General features: G+C 36.3%; 1 protein-coding gene across 1 annotated transcript in view; it reads right to left on the bottom strand.

Annotated features, from left to right (window-relative positions):
- UGGT2 (UDP-glucose glycoprotein glucosyltransferase 2) overlaps positions 1–20,007 on the bottom strand; it is a 200,588-nt gene that overhangs the window by 33,865 nt on the left and 146,716 nt on the right. The window contains exons 27-30 of the mRNA XM_036299573.1: positions 18,386–18,569; positions 14,289–14,447; positions 13,824–13,909; positions 3,362–3,446 (exon numbers count right to left, since the gene is read on the bottom strand). Coding sequence (XP_036155466.1) covers positions 3,362–3,446; positions 13,824–13,909; positions 14,289–14,447; positions 18,386–18,569 — 514 coding nt within the window. The remainder of the gene's footprint in view (positions 1–3,361; positions 3,447–13,823; positions 13,910–14,288; positions 14,448–18,385; positions 18,570–20,007) is intronic.

Here is a 20,007-nt window from a genome sequence, read left to right as displayed (position 1 = left end):
TTTTCAGGCTGGGGGTGACTGAAGCTCCCAACCGCTCCTTTTTTTCTTTCTTTTTTTTTTTTATTCTGGGCCAGCTTAACTTTGAGGCTTGGCTCCAGCTCTTAGGCCTCCAGGTTTCTGGCCTTTGCTTACAATGTTGCAATCCTGCTGGCTGAAGCCCGGCGGACTAAAGCAGGTTTCTGGGGTTTTGTTTAGCTTCTATATTTGTTACATAGTTGCTTAGAGTTGCAGCTCAGAGGCCTGCAGCGGCAGGTGGGGAACGATGGAGTCCTCCATCACTGAAGCAAGCAAGCCTCATGTTAGTTTCAAGCTGCCTGGCTGCCGGCCACCATCTTGGCTGGCAGTTAATTTGCATATCTCGCTGATTAGCCAATGGGAAGGGTAGCGGTCGTACGCCAATTACCATGTTTCTCTTTTATTAGATAGGATACACACACACACACACACACACACACACACATTTTTTATTTTTAGTAATATTATTTGTCTTAATGTTTAATATCTCTGGTACTAGTATAGCTAAACAAGCTTTGTTTAGGTTATTATTGACCTAGTATACTTTTGCTATACTTGTATTTTATTTTCATCCTCACCCTGAAGCTGTATTCCTATGTATTAGATGTGCTTTCTGCAAATAACATATAATTGGGATTTTAAAAAAATGCGGTATGACAATCTTTTAATTGGAACACTTAGCCCATTTACATTTAATATAATTGTCTTAAATTCTGACTATTTTGTGCTTCCTCTGTGTCCCATATGTTCACTTTATCTCTCCTTTATTAATCCATTTATATTGATTAATTTGTTTCACTCTATTTTTCCTCTTTATTATGACATCGTCCCTTGTTTCTATTCTCTTAGTGGTTATCTTAAAAATCACAAAAATCGTATTTGCCCTAAAGTTTCAAAATAATCATTACATTTAACCTAATAAATATTAAAAACTTTATATTTTATTGCAAATAACCTTATTTCTTAAGGCTTAAATTATATTATTATGATTTTTAGTTCTATATATTTTTAAATACTTTAAGACATTTACTATTGTTTTGTATATTTACTGCTCATAGACTGATCCACATATTTACCATTTTCTTTTCTCCATTCTTTTCTTAAATTCAAACTTCCATTTGAGGTAAATTTTTTTTCCTGTATGAAGTGCATCTTTTAAGAATTTCTTTTAGGTCTGGCCAGTGTGGTTCAGTGGTTAAGAATTGACCTATGAACCAGGAGGTCACAATTTAATTCCCAGGCTGTGGGCTTGACTCCCAGTAGAGGGCATACAGGAAGTAGCTGATGGATGATTCTCTCCCATCATTAATGTTTCTATATCTCTCTCCCTCTTCCCCTCCTCTCTCTGAAATTAACAAAAACATATTAAAAAAAAGAATTTTAGTATGAGTGTGCTGATGGCAAATTCAGTTTGTAATTTTTCTGAAAATACCTTGTTTTATGTTTCCCCTTGAAAGATATCTTTTCAGGGTAAATTATTTTTGGTTGGCATTCCTTTTTCCATTTAGGTTGGCTTTTAAATATCATCCCAGTATCTTCTGGCTTTCATTGTTACTCCCAAGAAATCAACTGTCATACTATAGCTGTTTGAAGGTAATTTTTCTTTTTTGTTCTGATTACTTTCAAGATTTCTCTTTGTCTTCATTTTTTTGCAGTTTTATCAACAAGAGTAGAGGAGTGGATTTTATTTTAAATATCTTCCTTGGGAATCACAAGACTTCTTGAATATGCAAATTGGTTTCTTTATTCAATTTATAAAAATTCTCAGCCATTATTGCTTCAAATATTACCTGTACCTCATTCTTTCTTTCATTCACTTCTGGAACTCCATTTAAGTTGATTTTATTTTTCAACACTCATAAAGCACTTTACAAAGCTAAAATATCTTATCCTTATAAAAGACACATAAGGTATGTTCTATAATTAATCCCATGTTATAAATGAGAAAGCAATAGTTTAAGCAACCTGTCCAAGATCACACAGATAGTAATAGCTGGGTGTAAATGCAATCCTGTCTCTCACATTTCTCACTCTATTCTCTACCTTTTATGCTCTGTGCCATATATCTATATCTATCTATATCTATCTATCTATCTATCTATCTATCTATCTATCATCTATCTATATATATATTAATATCCCTGTTTATCTGTGATACTTAATTCTCTCTTCAGGCATGTTAAAGTCATCCACTAAATTCTTAATTTTGGTAATTGCATTACTCAGTTTTAGAGGTCCTACTAAAAAAAAAAATCAGACATGAACTTTTTATAGTTTCCTGTTCCATGCAATTGTTTTCAAGCTTGTCTTTTACTTCTTTAAACATTATAAGCATAGTTGTTTCAGAGTCTTTATCAATAATTCTAATATATGGAGTATTTGTGTATCTGTTTTCTGTTGTTGCTTTTGCTGGTTTTCCTTGTTTTTTGGATATAGTAATCTTATTCCAGAGATATGCAGATGTTTCTGCTAGATATCTGTAGGGCCTTATCAATCAATGTTGACCTATTACAGTGCAAATTCAAGGCTCAGAGTTCCCTGGACTATTAGATGATATGAACTTGGGCTAAAAGACTGTGTGGAATAATCTACTATGGTTAATACTTACCTGAAGCTATAGCCAGCTTATTGTAAAGAGTGTCTTCTAATAGATTACCCAATTTATGTGGGTCCAGAATTTTAATTTCTGTTCCCATCACCCTCAAATTAAAACAAAATGATTGTTCAAGTGTACCAGGATGGACGAATATTCTCAGGGTAATAGCTTTCTCAGGACAAGAGAAGTTTCTATGCTTACTTACTTCACTAAGGCTCTTATTTTTCCCTTTAACTTTGTATTTCCTTATTATTTCATTATTGTCAGCTCCTCATTGCTTTTAGGATGGAAAAAAAAAATAGTTACCCAATATTTTTACTAGTTATAAGTAGGTGGGATGGTCTAAAAAACCCAAACCTGCCATCACTAAAAACTCATTCTCCCTCTCTTTGAAAGAAATGTTTTTTTGTGTGTGTGTGTGTTTTTTCAGGGCTAGTTTTTTGATCTGTGTTCCTGATATCATCTCTAGGGCCTAATTTGTAACATTATCTGGCTACAGATACAGTAGATATAGTAGACACATCATAACTTAAAAAAAAAATCATTCCTTTTTTTCTATCTTCAAGCTCTCTGCTTTCCTTTATGAATTTAATCCTTTCCTTCTTTTCATTACCATAATTCCAATATGACACTTTAGGTAGTAAAATTATAAAAATTAGTTGTAAAATAAAAATTAATCAATTAATTAAAAACAAGAGATAAAATTTAATATTAAGAACAAAGCCTATAAGTAGCTTCTGCCTCACATACTTGTATTTCCAGTATTTTGCTTTTGAAGCTGTTTAATACAACAATGACATCTCCTAGGTCTGATTGAGAGTCAGTTCCTTCATGCCTATAAGTAGAAAACGTAAATATCTATCATCAGTTCATGAAAAGACATACAACATGAAATAAATGCATTTTGCAATAATACAAGTTTAATACCACTTGTGTACATATATTTTATATTTCTATAGTCAATTAAGATGTGCTATAATACAATTCCAAAACTGTCTAATCAATTATCTTAGTACAAATTAACACAATATAAAAGTAACTCTCTAAATTTAATATTGCCTAATCACTAGAAAGCTCAAATTATTGTTCATTTTTTCTGTTGTATACCAAGATTATCACAAAAATCAAATCTTTCATATCTCTGTGATATTTTCAACAATAATTAAAATATAAAACATTTCTTAGACTTTACATTATTTAAAAATCATAATCAAAGGAATCCCATACTGTCTAACAATTTTTCAGTATCTATCAGCCATTTTCAAATACTAAAATTTGAAGTGTATTGTTAAACTCATAAGACTGAAAATGCCTATGATGTCCATCTACATCACTTGAATGTTTCTATTTTATATTATACTAGATGTTTCTATCTTATATTATACTAGAGGCTGGGGGGGGGGGGGCGGTCCCTCAGCCCAGCCTGCGTCCTCTCCTAGTCCGGGAGTCCTCAGGGGATGTCCAAATGACAGCTTAGGCCCGCTCCCCGTGAGCCCAACTTCTGGCTGAGCAGCATGCCCCCTGTGGGAGTGCACTGACCACCAGGGGGCAGCCCTGCATTGAGCATCTGCCCCGTGGTGGTCAGTGCATGTGATAGCAACTGGTCATTCCACTGTTCAGTCTATTTGCATATTAGCCTTTTATTATATGAGATTCATTGTCTAAATTTCAAAACTGAGGAAATCAACAGCTTTACTCAGTAATTATGCTTTGAAAACTATACTCACTATGTACTGGAAAATGCTACTGTAAGAACATTTATAATAAAATTAAATTTGTCAGAGGGAAAGCAATCAGATGTCAAATTAGTAGAGACTTTATTTTATTATTATTTAGTAGATACTTTAAGTTCAGTCAGATTTATACACTTGAACATTTTTTTCTAAAATAAAAACCTGGGGGGCGGGGTTCCTAGCACTACTAGTATGTTGACTAAGACATGCCTTTGACTCCCACATATTCCCAATTCACCAGCTGAGGTGGTTAAACCAATGTACAAGGCACTGCCCTGCCCAGCAATTACCACTAGAAAATAGAAAGTATCTCAATTTATGTAGTAGAAATGCCAAATTTTATAAAAACTTTTAAGAGCTTCCAGTTCCAAACAGTACTCAAGGGCATCAGCAACTTAAGCCATTGAGTCCGCCATCCCCTGAGACCAGAGTAGAGCCAGGAAGCACAACACTGCAGCTAAACTCAAACAACATCTAAAGCAATTACCTCCTTGCCACCAAGTGACAGCAGTAGTAGTGATGAAGACTTACTCCATCCAGGCACTATTTCAAGCACTCTATAGTTACAATCATCATTTAGGGAAGGTACAATGATCATAGATCCAAACAGCCCAGGCATTTCGGCTCTGCACTGCTGCACTATTAGATCTCTGTAGTAAATCTAGGCAACTAAACTTCACTGGATACGTGAGGACAGTAAGTAGCTTAAGCAAAAGGAACAAGCTAAGCATTCAGAGAAAATGGACTTTATTGATAAAGAAATTAAAGCAGGAAAAGAGGGAGCATTCAAATAGTTTGTATTCTCAATGAGACTTGAGAATATTGTATCTCAGTAAAAGCCATTTAGTTAAAAATGAAAGGATATATGACATATCAGGTAGCAATATTATTTTTAAAAAATTCATATTTTTCCTAGAATTCTACATATAAACATCATTCAGATTTTGTAGAGGTAAAGTAAATCACACTGCCTCTCATTTCTTATTCAAAACACTAAATAGTAAAAGATAATGATGAAGGCTTGTTTCAAATATTCTAAGGAAAATTAAAATGCTATTATCAATATTTATGAAAAGCAAAAGAAGTTTTAGGCTGTCAGGATCTGAAAAAAGGATTTGTAGAAATATAGTGCATATTATGACATGGTTGGCAACACCCATTCCACCTTTTTGCACATACTGTAGAAGCTAGAAAACTTAAAACTCTTTTTGTTGTTCTTGTTCCTAGATTTTTTTATGGTTCTGGTTTAGATTCTGCTAAACAGAGAGACACATTTGCCTGTGATTTGGAATTTAGAAGTGAGGTAGGGGAAATGCTTGGCTAAGTTTCTTCGAGCAAGCAAAGTCAAGAAGACAGAAGTTGCCGAAACCGGTTTGGCTCAGTGGATAGAGCGTCGGCCTGCGGACTGAAAGGTCCCAGGTTCGATTCCGGTCAAGGGCATGTACCTTGGTTGCGGTCAATCCCCAGTGGGGAGTGTGCAGGAGGCAGCTGGTCGATGTTTCTCTCATCGATGTTTCTAACTCTCTATCTCTCTCCTTTCCTCTCTGTAAAAACTCAATAAAATATATTTAAAAAAAAAAAAAAAAGAAGACAGAAGTTTTCTACATTAATGTTTAAGTGTGCAATCTCTTAGCTTTCTGGGTATGAAGAACCAGTTGACATCCTGTAAGTAGCAGCTTGGTGCTTCCTCACTTTCCTAATCCTGGAAGAGGTAGCAGCTCTTTCTGGTTGGTCAGTTCCTCAGTTCCTTGGCTTTGTTCCGTTATCCATTCCTGGAAGCTAGCTCTCCTGGAGGGCTTGCTCCTCCACTCCTTCTTATTACAGTCAACAATCCATTTCCCTGTGTTTAATCCTTCCCTGGGAGCTGTTGGCAGACTACACCTCATGGGGGAATATTGCCTTCTAATATTAAACTTAGTCAGATAGATGCTTTAAAATGAAAGCACTTTGCAATGAATTTTTTTTTAATATATTTTATTGATTTTTTACAGAGAGGAAGAGAGAGAGAGATAGAGAGTTAGAAACATCGATGAGAGAGCAACATCGATCAGCTGCCTCCTGCACATCTCCCACTGGGGATGTGCCCGCAACCCAGGTACATGCCCTTGACCGGAATCGAACCTGGGACCTTTCAGTCCGCAGGCCGACACTCTATCCACTGAGCCAAACCGGTTTCGGCTGCAATGAATTTTTTTAAAGTTGGGAGACACAGAAGTCTGGCTCCTGTCTGGAAACATTAAAATGGACCATGGGCTAGACAGGGGTGGGCAAACTTTTTGACTCGAGGGCCACAATGAGTTCTTTTTTTATTATTATTATTATTAGTTAAGGTATTACAAATGTGTCCTCATCCCCCCCAATGACCCCCAACCTCCCCCTCATACACACACTCATGCTCCCATCCCCCTGTTGTCCATGTCCATTGGTTTGGCTTGTATACATGTATACAAGTCCTTCGGTTGATCTCTTCCCCTTACCCCCGCCCTCCCCTACTTTCCTTCTGGGGATTGATAGCCTGACCGCTGTTTCTCAGTCTTTGGGTCTGTCCCTTTTCATCAGTCTATGTTGTTCTCTATAATCCACAAATGAGTGATATCATGTGGTATTTATCTTTCTCTGACTGGCTTATTTCACTTAGCATAATGCTCTCCAGTTCCATCCATGCTGTTGCAAAAGGCAAGAGTTCCCTTTTTTTTTACCGCAGCATAGTATTCCATTGTGTATATGTACCACAGTTTTCTAATCCACTCATCTGCTGATGGGCACTTAGGCTGTTTCCAAATCTTAGCTATGGTGAATTGTGCTCCTATGAACATAGGGGTGCATATATCCTTTCTGATTGGCGTTTCTGGTTTCTTGGGATATATTCCTAGTAGTGGGATCACTGGGTCAAATGGGAGTTCCATTTTTAGTCTTCTGAGGTAGCTCCATACTGTTCTCCACAGTGGCTGCACCAGTCTGCATTCCCACCAGCAGTGCAGAAGGGTTCCTTTTTCTCCACATCCTCTCCAACACTTGTTGTTTGTTGATTTGTTGATGATAGCCATTCTGACAGGTGTGAGATGATAACGCATTGTCGTTTTGATTTGCATCTCTCGTATAATTAGTGACTTTGAGCAGGTTTTCATATGTCTTTCGGCCTTCTGTATGTCCTCTTTCGAAAAGTGTCTATCTAGGTCCGTTGCCCATTTTTTTTATTGGATTGTTTATCTTCCTTTTGTTAAGTTTCATGAGATCCCTGTAAATATTGGAACTTAAACCCTTATCGGTGGTATCATTGGCAAATATGTTCTCCCATGTAGTGGGTCTTCTTGTTGTTTTGTTGATGGTTTCCTTTGCTGTGCAAAAGCTTTTTATTTTGATGTAGTCCCATTTGTTTATTTTCTCTTTAGTTTCCATTGCCCTAGGAGCATTATCAGAGAAGAAATTTCTTCGGCATATGTTTGTGATTTCGCTGCCTGTGGATTCCTCTAGTATTTTTATGGTTTCCCGTCTTACGTTTAAGTCTTTTATCCATTTTGAGTTTATTTTTGTGTATGGTGTGAGTTGGTGATCTAGTTTCATCCTTTTGCATGTATCTGTCCAATTTTCCCAACACCATTTATTGAAAAGACTGTCTTGACTCCATTGTATGCTCTTGCCTCCTTTGTTGAATATTAATTGGGCATAGTGGTTTGGGTCGATTTCTGGGGTCTCTATTCTATTCCATTGATCTATATGTCTGTTCTTGTGCCAGTACCAAGCTGTTTTAAGAACAGTGGCTTTGTAATACAGTTTGATATCTAGTATTGAGATCCCACCTACTTTGTTCTTTCTCAGGATTGCTGCAGCTATTCGGGGTCTTTTTTTATTCCAGATGAATTTTTGGAACGTTCGTTCTAGATTTGTGAAATATGCCGTTGGTAATTTAATGGGGATTGCATTGAATCTATAAATTGCTTTGGGTAGTATGGACATTTTGATGATGTTGATTCTACCAATCCATGAACATGGTATATTCTTCCATCTGTTTATGTCTTCCTCTATCTCTTTTTTCAGTGTCCTGTAGTTTTCAGCATATAAGTCTTTTACCTCCTTAGTTAAGTTTATTCCTAGGTATTTTAATTTTTTTGGTGCAATGGTAAATGGGATTGCTTCTGTAGTTTCACTTTCTGTAAGTTCACTATTGGTGTAAAGAAATGCCATGGATTTCTTAGCATTAATTTTGTATCCTGCTACATTGCTGAATTCATTTATTAAGTCTAATAATTTTTTGATGGAGTCTTTAGGGTTCTGTATGTACAGTATCATGTCATCTGCAAATAAGGACAGTTTTACTTCTTCTTTTCCAATCTGGATGCCTTTTATTTCTTCTTCGTGTCTGATCGCAACGGCTAGTACTTCCAGTACTATGTTGAACAGGAGTGGTGAGAGGGGGCATCCCTGTCTTGTTCCTGTTTTTAGGGGGAATGGTTTTAGTTTTTGCCCATTGATTATGATGTTGGCTGTGGGTTTGTCATATATGGCTTTTATTATGTTGAGGTATGATCCCTCAATTCCTATCTTGCTGAGAGTTTTTATCAAGAAAGGGTGTTGGATTTTGTCAAATGCTTTTTCCGCATCAATCGATATGACTATGTGGTTTTTTTCTCTCAATTTGTTTATGTGATGTATCATGTTTATTGATTTGCGGATATTGTACCATCCTTGCATCCCTAGGATAAATCCTACTTGGTCATGTTGTATGATCTTTTTGATGTACTGCTGGATCTGATTTGCTAGGATTTTGTTGAGGATTTTGGCATCTATGTTCATGAGGGATATTGGCCTATAATTCTCTTTCATTGTATTGTCTTTATCTGGTTTTCACAATGGGTTCTTAAACTGGACCGGAGGGCCGGAACAAAAGCATGGATGGAGTGTTTGTGTGAACTAATATAAATTCAAAGTAAACATCATTACATAAAAGGGTATGGTCTTTTTTTTTTTTAGTTTTATTCATTTCAAATGGGCTGGATCCGGCCCGCGGGCCGTAGTTTGCCCACGGCTGGGCTAGAATCTGGCGTTTGAGAACTTACTTATTGCTTTAACCAGTAGAGTGCTGCCACCTTTGAGACTGGCCTGAACTCCTGGGCAAGTGATGTGTAAGTATTTCCCATGTTTCAGACATGGCCAAGCAGGGCAGAGATTATGTTTTGTTATTTATTACTGTGGTGTAGTCTTGCTTCTGCCAATATGACAACCTGGAGACATGAAGAGACTTCAACAAAAATAGGCTGTGGGTATACATAGGATGACTGAGGTTGGAAGATGTTAGAGACGCCGCTAGAACAGATGTGCCAACAGAGATCAAGGAATCAAAGGAAAGTGAAGTACAGCAACAGAGACCTTCTCAGAGCCCACAAAAATACTCCACAAACTGAGCTATAACCACTGCCAGGTCAGAGAGTGTAAACTAGCTTACAAAGGAACCAGCTCAAGGAACTGTAAAGAAAGTAAAGTGTTTGAAATCTCTTGTGTATCCTATAGTAAGCATAAGAGAAGGAGTTCACTCCCACAGGTTATCAAACTAAAATTATGTACAAACAGTAACTTGGCAATAGGTATTACTGAAGGTTTCAAGTGAAAAGTCTACCCTAATAATTTTGTACATTGAAAGCCACAGATATGTGTACAGTATATGATACTTTCTATAATTTAATTAGGGAAATCTAAGAAGCATTTATCTCATTTTAATAGAATTTTGAAGATTTTATTTTCTAGGAGAGAATAATTTTGAGTATTTTTGTATTCAAGGTAAATGACAATCAACACTGAGTCAGGGTAGGTAGCCTGCAGTTAAAGATTACAATAAGATGGACAGAAATAAAGAGTACACATGTGAGGATTATGCCTAACAAACAGAAAGTCAAATTTTCAATTAACAAAATAGTTAGCCATTGTTTTAAAATCTGGACTTAGAAACTCATACCAATATTATTTTAGCTAGCTTTTGGGCATATTTCAAGAACATTTTTCCTTAATGTAATAACAATTAGAATGACATCATCAATTGGGATAAACAGATTTTCCATTTTTGTCATATTTTATATTGACCTACTTTTCATTATTGATATTTTATTTTTTTTTCATTATTGATATTTTAATTTCAACTAAATTTTATTACAGAGTAGCATTATTTATATTTTTTCCATTCTGGATATTTAGTGACATTAATCACATTTAAAATTAAGTAAATTATGACTAAGAAAAGTTTATGGCTTTATTGTTTATAAGTAATACAAATTTGAAATTATTTCTATCCCTAAAAGCTGTCTGTGAAGGAGAAAAAGTAGTTTATCACTAATATATTAGTGGTACTTAATGACACCAGGGACGATTTTCTCCCTAAATGATCCATTTATAGGTTATATATGATCCTATATAATAAAAGGCTAATATGCAAATTGGCCAAACAGTGGGATGACCCATTGCTATGACACACACTGACCACCAGGGGGCAAACACTCAACGCAGGAGCTGCCCTCTGGTGGTCAGTGTGGGCGGTGATGGGAGCCTCTCCTGCCTCCACAGCAGCGTTAAGGATGTCTAACCGCTGGCTTAGTCCTGCTCCTGCCTAAGCCATCAGTTAGACATCCCCTGAGGGCTCCTGGACAGTGAGAGGGCACAGGCCAGGCTGACGGACCCCCCATGAGTGCACAAATTTTGTGTACCAGCCTCTAGTAGCAAATAATGGTAAAGAAGATAAAACAGAACCCAAAATAATGTCTAGTTTTGCATAATATATATTATACACATTATGTAAGATAGGTATTGTATTTATATTACACAACATACATATACATAATATACAATAATATATGTAATTTCAATTTGTGAAATAATAAGGAATGAGTGGGGGAGAAAATGGACATTCACTCAATGTGAGCCACTGCATTCTATGATGATTATCTCATTTAGTCCTTACCAAGACTACACAAAGTAGGTAGGATTATTCCCTCTTGTGATGAGGAAAGAAAGACTCCAGGTGGTAAAGAAACTCAGACACGGTTGCACAGATAGCTGGGGTAGAAAAGGGGTTTGAATCACAGTTTATTCAATTCCAAAGGGCTTTCCCTTTGCAAAAAGCAATGGTGAAACAGTAGTGACAGCTTTAGAAACACTAAGTTTCTGGCAGTACAAGTTCAATGAAGTTGGAGCAAAACACAGAACAGTTCTTGAAATTATATCTTGAAACTATGGTTTTTACAAGGATCAGTATAAATGTTAGAGTGTATTTTGCTTTATTTTCTGTACCACCATAGCACTCTTTTACAGTACTTATAATGTATTAACTGTCACTCTGGGAAATGTTGTGGAAGGCTAGGATCTGTGTTTTCTTCTCCTATTTATCTCCAATATGTCCCCCTGCTTTTACCTGTCTTCCCCATTCCCTCCAAGCAATCAGTGATCTGATTTCTGTTTCTACAGTTTGTATTACCTAATGGTTTATAATACATAAAAGAAATCATACAGCATGTGCTTTTTTTTGCCACACTTCTTTAACTCAGTGTAATTATTTTGAGATTCATCTATGTCACTGTATTACCAATTGTTCATCTGTTATACTGCTGGGTAGTATTCCATTGTATGGATGTACCACATTTTGATTATTCCTTCACTTGTTAACCTTTGAATTGTTTTCAGTGTCTGGCAATTAAAAATAAAGCTGCTATGAACATTATTGTATGTCTTTGTATAAACATATATTTCCTTTTGTTTTAGGTAAGTATCTATGAGTGCAATGCCTAGATCAGTGATGGAGAACCTTTTGAGCTCAGTGTGTCAGCATTTTGAAAAACCCTAACTTAACTCTGGTGCCGTGTTACATATAGAAATTTTTTGATATTTGCAACCATAGTAAAACAAAGATTTATATTTTTGATATTTATTTTATATATTTAAATGCCATTTAACAAAGAAAAATCAACCAAAAAAATAAGTTCGCGTGTCACCTCTGACACGCGTGTCATAGGTTCGCCATCACTGGCCTAGATCATATGGGTTAAGTGTGTATTTAAATTTTTAAGGTCCTGCCAAACTGTTCTAAAGTGGTTGTACTATTTTACATTCCCACTAATAGTGTATGACAGTTCCTGTTGCTTCATATCCTCACCAGCACTTGGTAGTGTCAGTCTTTTTAAAGTTAGCCATTCCAATAGATGAGTGGCAGTATCTCATTGTGAATTTAAGGTGCATTTTCCTAATAACTAATGATGTTGAGCACCTTTTTCATGTGCTTATTTGCTATCCATGCCTCCTTTGGTGAAGTGTCTATTCAAGTCTGCTGCATATTTTTCAGGTTGTTTTCTTACTGTTAATAGTTCTCTATATATTCTATACATAAATTCTTTGTCGGATGTATGCTTTGCAGAGATTTTTCTCTCAGTCTGTGGCTTGTTTTTATTTTTTTCTTATAGTCATTATATATCCTTTTAATGTAAATATTCATACATTTTGCAACATAAATGTTTGTTTAATGAAGTGCTCTCTTAGATACTGCCTGATGTTGCATAATATATGATGTGTACTGTATTAATTTTCTAAAATCTGAAAAATTCTAATTCTAAAACACATATAGCCCTAAGAGTTTTAGATGAAAGATATGTACCCCCTTCCTGTTCCTGGAATGCTTTGTCTGTAGTATGACTAGCAATAAGTTACTATAATTCCTCAAAACTATTTTGAGGTACTATCTCATTCCTAATGTCAAACAAACTTATCCCAATTGTCCTCCCTATTCATAAATTATTAAGCATATTCGTTGAATGATACTATGTGCTAGGCACAGTATAAGGAAAGGGGGAAAAGCAGTGAAAAAAAGTATAATAAACTTAACTCCCATATGATCTTTGTTGAGCACAGTTCTTGGTATAATAATAGTGCTCAATAAATACAGGTTTGGGCAAAAATATGTTTACAGTTGCTCGTATGGAAAAAGACATGCAGGTTATAATTTTTATAACAGCTTTATTAATTCCATGTTTTGTGTATTCACAACTGTATATCTTCTCTAAATATTTTCTGTTGGCTCCTACAGAGAAAGTTTGATAATTCCTGCTTTATACACTATGCTCACTGATAAGCAAGTAAGTTACTATGAAAGTAACCAATTATTTATTAAAATGAAAAATTGAACATAATCCACGGATAATGGCTAAGTTATAACACACAATATGTTGTCATGATAAATATATTAATTATGCAAACACACAAAAAAGTGTATAGAAAACAGTTAAGTAAAGGAGATAGAATAAAGAACAAGATATACACATTAGGCCTACCTTTTATATTTTTTGAAATAAAACAAACAAAAATTTGGGAACAAATGCCAGGTTTTTGTTGTTGTTGTTTTATAGTGATGGTACTTGTGAACATTTTAGTTGTTTTGATGATCTTGGTTATATCACACTAAAAACTTATTTACACATAAAAATGTAAAGGTGGTATATATAACTCACCCAACTATTTGATAGATATCTTCAGATTTTCCTTGGCGTAATTTCAGTATCCAAGCACCTGGGTTTGCTTTTAATTGAAAATATCCCTTTTAAGCAAGAAAAATATGATCACAGTTATATGACTAAACACAATTGTTTAAGAAAGTTTATACATGAATCATCTAAGAAAGTGTTTATTAACTGTGGGGTGAATGAATTCTACAAATGAATTACAAGGAAGGAGATTTTGGAATAACCTGTAAATACACATTCTGAAAATATGATTCTCTTCATCTCTGTTTTATTTAATTACCTTATTCAATGTTTCAATTTTATTTTTTTGGAAGCTGTTCAGCAACAGCAGGATAAAAATTATTTTATCTTATTATTATTAGAAAAACAGGATTTTACCAAAACATCTAATTTTAATGATTTTACCAAAACACCTAATTATAATACCATCAATTAAGTCTTTATAAAACTTACAAGATTGGCCATCACTATTGTATCAACTGCAGCAGGTTGACTTTTTGTGCCGAGTGTAAACTGCAGACCTCGAGGAGGTTGTTCTGTTGTTCTATCAAAGCAATGTCCTTCAAGTAGTAGGTACTCTAGTTCATATTCTGCTACAACAGTTCTCTCAATCTGTGGAGGAAACATGCCAAAAATATGTAATGCCCCTAATATAAATATTGTAATAATTAAATGAGATTCTTTTAATATTAGCCAATGAATCTTGGGTGGGCAACTTCAAGTCTTTCTTTTACATGGGTGAACTTAACAGTTGAACCAATTTCTTGAAAACCAAAGCTCATGATAAATTTTCTTCCTTTCCCATGGTATCAGCTCTACTCCAGCCTCATGATATATGTGCCCATATCACAAGCAGGAGGGATGTCATAGAGTTGTAGCATTCAAAAATCCCTTCCAGACAGATTTACATGGAAAACTCCTTAAAGAATCTGTTTTGTTGCTTGCTCTTGCCCTAGAGCTCCCTCTCGAGACCTGGCAAGAAAGCCAACTTATCACCATCTTTTGTCTTTCTTGTAACTTAAAAATATTAATGTATGTTTTGCACTAAAAATAACTTATGTTCAAAAAGAAAATTTAGCAAATATAAGCAAGTGGAAAAGAGAAAAAAGTAGAAATCATGTACAGACTAAACATTCATAAACACTTCAATCATTGATTTCTATTTCTTTTTTTCATAAACTTTTCCTAAGAAAGTATAACCTGCTTTTTCATGAAATATTAGAGGCCCAATGCACGAAATTCGTGCAAAGAGCTCAGCCCCCGCTGCCACGGTGCCTGCTTCGGCCCCTGCCACCGCGGTGGCCGATGACCTCTGTCTCGGCCTCCACCACCATGGCTTCGTCCGGAAGGATGTCCAGTCTAATTAGCATATTATGCTTTTATTATTATAGTTTTCTAGGAACATATCCCTGTTTCTATAAACATCATTTAAGTGCTGGTCATTCCAATTATTTCCAGATTTTTCTCTATTGCAAATGCTACAATAAATATTATAGGACCAAAGCTTTTTCTCTACTTCAAATGAAAAAATATCCAAGCATGAAAATAAAATGGTGATTTTTATATAGTTTAGCAATTTTGTGGAGCAGATAAGACTCTGATGCATTTATATTTTATTTCACAATATGAATTTTTCAACACTGTGTTTAGGATACAGAGTATTTGAAAATATTCTCTATCACATTTGTTTTTCTTTGCCTGTAATTACCACAGAAAATAATTATAGTACTTGTGTACAACATTTCTTTCTTGAGTCCAGCCCTTATAATTTTATTGTTTTTAAGAACAAGAAGTAAGTGACTTATTTGAAAACAGTATTTGTTTCAAAAACCTTAGTTGGGTTCTTTTAATTTTTATTATTACTATTTTTTAAATTATTATTTTTTAAATATTTTATTAATTTCAGAGAGGTAGAGACAGAAACATCAAGAGAGAGAATTATTGATTGGTTGCCTCCTGCACAACCCCCGCTGGGGATGAGCCCGCAACCCCGGGCATGAGCCCTGACTGGGAATCAAACTATGACCTCCTAATTCATAAGCTGAAACTCAAACCACTGAGCCACACTGGGCCAGGCTTAGTTGAGTTCTTTTTAAAAAATTTTTTTTTATTGATTTTTAGAGAGAGAGGAAGGAGAGGGATAGATAGAAACAACGAGAGAGAAACATCATTGATTGGCTACCTCCTGTAAGCCCCCCACTGGAGATCGAGCTTTGAGTGGGAATTAAACCGTGACTTCTTGGTTCCTGGGTCGATGATGCTCAACCACTGAGCCACACTGGCTGGCCCTTAGTTGGGTTCTGAATTAGTGGTTGACTCATTATTATTCTAAGTGATGAGCTTCATATACTTTATTAACCTGTGTCCACAGCTCTTACAGCATTCATTTAGTCTATATGGAAAGATTTTCATGGGATAGTCTCAGACTATGAGAATATTATAGAGATCATCTAGTTCAACTCTTCATTTTACAGACAAGAAAAATGTGACCCAAAGTGATTATGAAGGAAAGCTTTTTTAAAAAATGTATTTTAATTGATTTCAGAGAGGAAGGGAGAGGGAGAGAGAGATAGAAACATCAATGATCAGAGAGAATCATTAATCAGCTACCTCCATTGCATGTCCCACACTGGGGATTGAGCCTGCAACCTGGGCATGTGCCCTGACCTGAAATAGAACCATTAGGTTGACGCTCAACCACTGAGCCATGCTGGCTGGGCTTTTTTTTCAGTATGAATTAAACATTAGGGCAAAGTCCAAATATATTCTATCAATCTGTCACTAATAGCATTTTCTATTTATAATATATTAGAGGCCCAGTGCATGAAATTCACGCATGGGTAGGGTCCCTAGCGGCTGCCAGCCGGGGCCTCCCTTCCCCCGGCTGCCAGCTGCTGTCCGGGGCCTTCCTTCATCCCATGCCGCATCCTGGTGGTCAGCGCATGTCATAGTGAGTGGTCGAACTCACAGTTGGTCGAAATCCTGAGGGGACAATTTGCATATTAGCCTTTTACTATATAGGATATTAATGTGAAAATGTCTCTTATCTCTATATATTTGTATAACAGATAACAATTCTTTTGACTTATTAAAAACCCTAACATCAAAAACAGCCAATTTATTTTCAAAGAGGTTTCTTAGTGGCTATCTTAAGTTTCCTAATAATTGCATAAAGGTGATTTAAGTTAAATTAAGTTAAAGTAGTTCCTATTATCAAGAATTGAAAGCATAATAAAAGCCTTATATGAATTTTTTTTTTACTTCTTGCCAAGCTCATTTCTCAGTTTTCCCTCATGAATTTTACTACTTACCTGTCCTTCAATTCTTTCCCTAGATTTGAAGGACTGACTTCAGATAATTGCTATGACTGAGTTCAGGTTCTTCTCTGGGCAGGTAAAGTTGGGGGTATTGGTGAATACATGTTCCAGGGAAGTAACTTAGGTTCTCACAGAATCTATTCATGAGTGGATCAGAAGAAATTTGCCTAAAGGAAAATCTTTAGGCAAAGGACAACACACAAGAAGCATGAGCAGTAAATCTGATGGACAATCATAACCAAATTATAAGGGGTTGAATGTTTATGCCTAGGTCAAAGCAATGGCTACATTCTAAGGAGCTGTTGGAAACAGGTCAGCGGTGTGCAGAACCAGGCAAGAGGATAATCAGAAAGAAGTATTTTTTCTCTCCAGTTTCTGGGTACCTGTTCTCTATGTAAACTCCCCTGAATGTTTCTGCTTTTTTAGTGTCTGAATCCCTTTCCCATTTTGAAAGGCTCAGTGTTTTTTTTAAACAGTCTTCTCACTTTTTGTGTGCTGTGGGCTAACCGACAACAGGAAGGGAAAAGAAGTCTGGTCACTTACTGGACAAGGATCACACTAAAGGTGATAAGAAGCAATGCACACAGCCTGCGGTGCATAAGGCTTTTTACTCTTATCTCATTAGCACTGCCTTCTCTAGCTATGATCTGTGGGGCAAAAAGGGTTTCAGATGAAACTTCCTTTCTGAGTTAAACACAAAACCTGGCCCCGGTCAATGTGGCTCAATTCCCAGTCAGGGCACAACCCAGGTGGTAGGTTTGATCCCCAGTAGGGGTGCATATGGAAGGCAACCTGTTAACGTTTCTCTCTCTCTCTTGTCTCTCTCTCTTCCCCTCTCCCCCTCCTTTTCTGAGAACATATTTTATTAAAAATATAAAAAAAATAAAAATAAAAACAAAACCCGAAGGGCAAATAGGGACATAGTGGTATTGTCCTATGTTGTCCTGCTTCCATCTCCGTATTTTCTACATTGCTCATCTTAGAACAGCATTTGTGTACCAGGAGTCTGAAGCAACTAACACGGTGAAAACATCTAGAAACCCAGGAAACCACAGAGGCAGAATTTGGAAGTCAGGGAAACTAAAATATCCAAGGGAAGACTGGGTCAGGACCTAGAATCATAAAAACATTTTGGTGAGCAACCAGTGTATGATCACTCACTTGCTACAGTTAGTAGCTGATAAGAATTTATCTTTTTCCTCTTTCTCTATATAAGTTTACATGATAACTTACGTCCTTTAAGTGGATATTATCAAGGTCACAGTTGCTGTGTACTGTTTCAACCAGCCAGCCTTCAGGAGTAATCATGTTGAGGGTTAGGAGGGGTGATTCAGGGATATCCAAGAATTTTGCTACTGGTTCAATAAGGTCATTAGTCACTAATGTCAGTTCTGGTTCCAGAACAAACCGGTAAAAACTGTCGATAGAACATAAAAAAATAAAACAACATACTTTGACCCAAATTGAGATTTCCTCTAGCTAAAATATTTTAAAACTGAAAATGGTTTAAAAATATGACAAGAAAGCCTTAAATTAAAAAGACTAAAACCACACTATATTTCAGAAGAGGTAATGCTTGTAAATGGTAATCATTTTGTTTACACTAATACCTTTTATAAGATTGTATGTATGTATACACACTCACAGACACACACACACCCTTGTTAATTATTTCTTAATGAACATGGTTAAAATCCCTTTAAGATATTGACTTATGCAGGTTCTAGAAGTTAATGATCTGTATTCACTCACTGATCGTTCTTCAAATTTGACCATGGTCTATTTTTCAGTCATTATATTAGCTCTTAGTACCATTAATAATATGAAGAGCAATAACCAGAAACTAAGTAAAATTCAAGCGGAAACCCTGGTAACCAATTATAATATTTCAATTAAAAACAAACAGGACTGAGATGAAAGCAGTTGCTTATTAACAGACTTAGAGTCTTAATGTATTTTGGCCTTATTCCCCAATATCACACATTAATAAAAATCAGTTATATTACTAAGAATAGTGACTTCCACTATTTTGGACTGGAGTCAAGGTGTCAGCTATGCTGTAGTTATCTCAAGGCTTGAAGGGGGAAGGATCCACCTCGAGGCTCCGGCAGTCCCTCAAAACCGCTGGAATGAGGGCTGCAGTGCCTCACTAGCGGTTGGCTGGGGACCGCCCTCAGTTCCTTCCACAAGGTCATCTCCAGCATCTTCGTCAGAGAAGCACACAAGAACAAGAGAGAATGCCAGCAGGACAAAAGTCAGTCTTGTACAACCTAATTGCAGAAGGCACATTTCATCCCTTTCGCCATATTCGGCTTGTTAGAAGCGAATCATTTGGTGCGGTTCACTCCCAAGGAGAATCTACAGAGTGGGGATCCCAGGAGGTGGTGGTCCCTGGCAGCCATGTCTGAAGCTGCTTACTGCAGGAAGGCAGAGTCAGAAAAGGAGAGGGGGAGAGCAGACACGGGAGAGACAGTCATGAAGCAGCAGGACAAAACAAGTGCTTGCTACTGTAAAATGCAGCAGAAATGTCATCAAGTAAAAAGTATCCCGTGGATAATGCAAATAGCAATTTCTTTGTGATTAAATAAAAGGAAATAGAAGCCAAACTGCAGTGGGAGGTACAGTGAATGAGAGATGAAGAGGGGGTGTGACCACTCTTCAAAGAAGCTGAGATTGAGAAAGAGTGGAGAAGGGAGGAAAAGCCAGAACTCTAGAGGAGAGAAAGTGAAGGGGGCAGTTTGTGTTTTTGAAACCGAGTAACTCTCTGGACTGAAAAAGGCTAGTAGAGAGATTAAAGATACAAAACCAAGGGACTATGTGATAAAGCAAGGATCCCGAACAAATGGGAAAGCAGG

Source organism: Myotis myotis, unplaced genomic scaffold (genome assembly GCF_014108235.1).
Source record: "Myotis myotis isolate mMyoMyo1 unplaced genomic scaffold, mMyoMyo1.p scaffold_m19_p_3, whole genome shotgun sequence".
Classification (NCBI taxonomy): Eukaryota; Metazoa; Chordata; class Mammalia; order Chiroptera; family Vespertilionidae; genus Myotis; species Myotis myotis.
The sequence above is the reverse complement of the archived record's forward strand: the minus strand, read 5'-3'. Positions and strand labels throughout refer to the sequence as shown.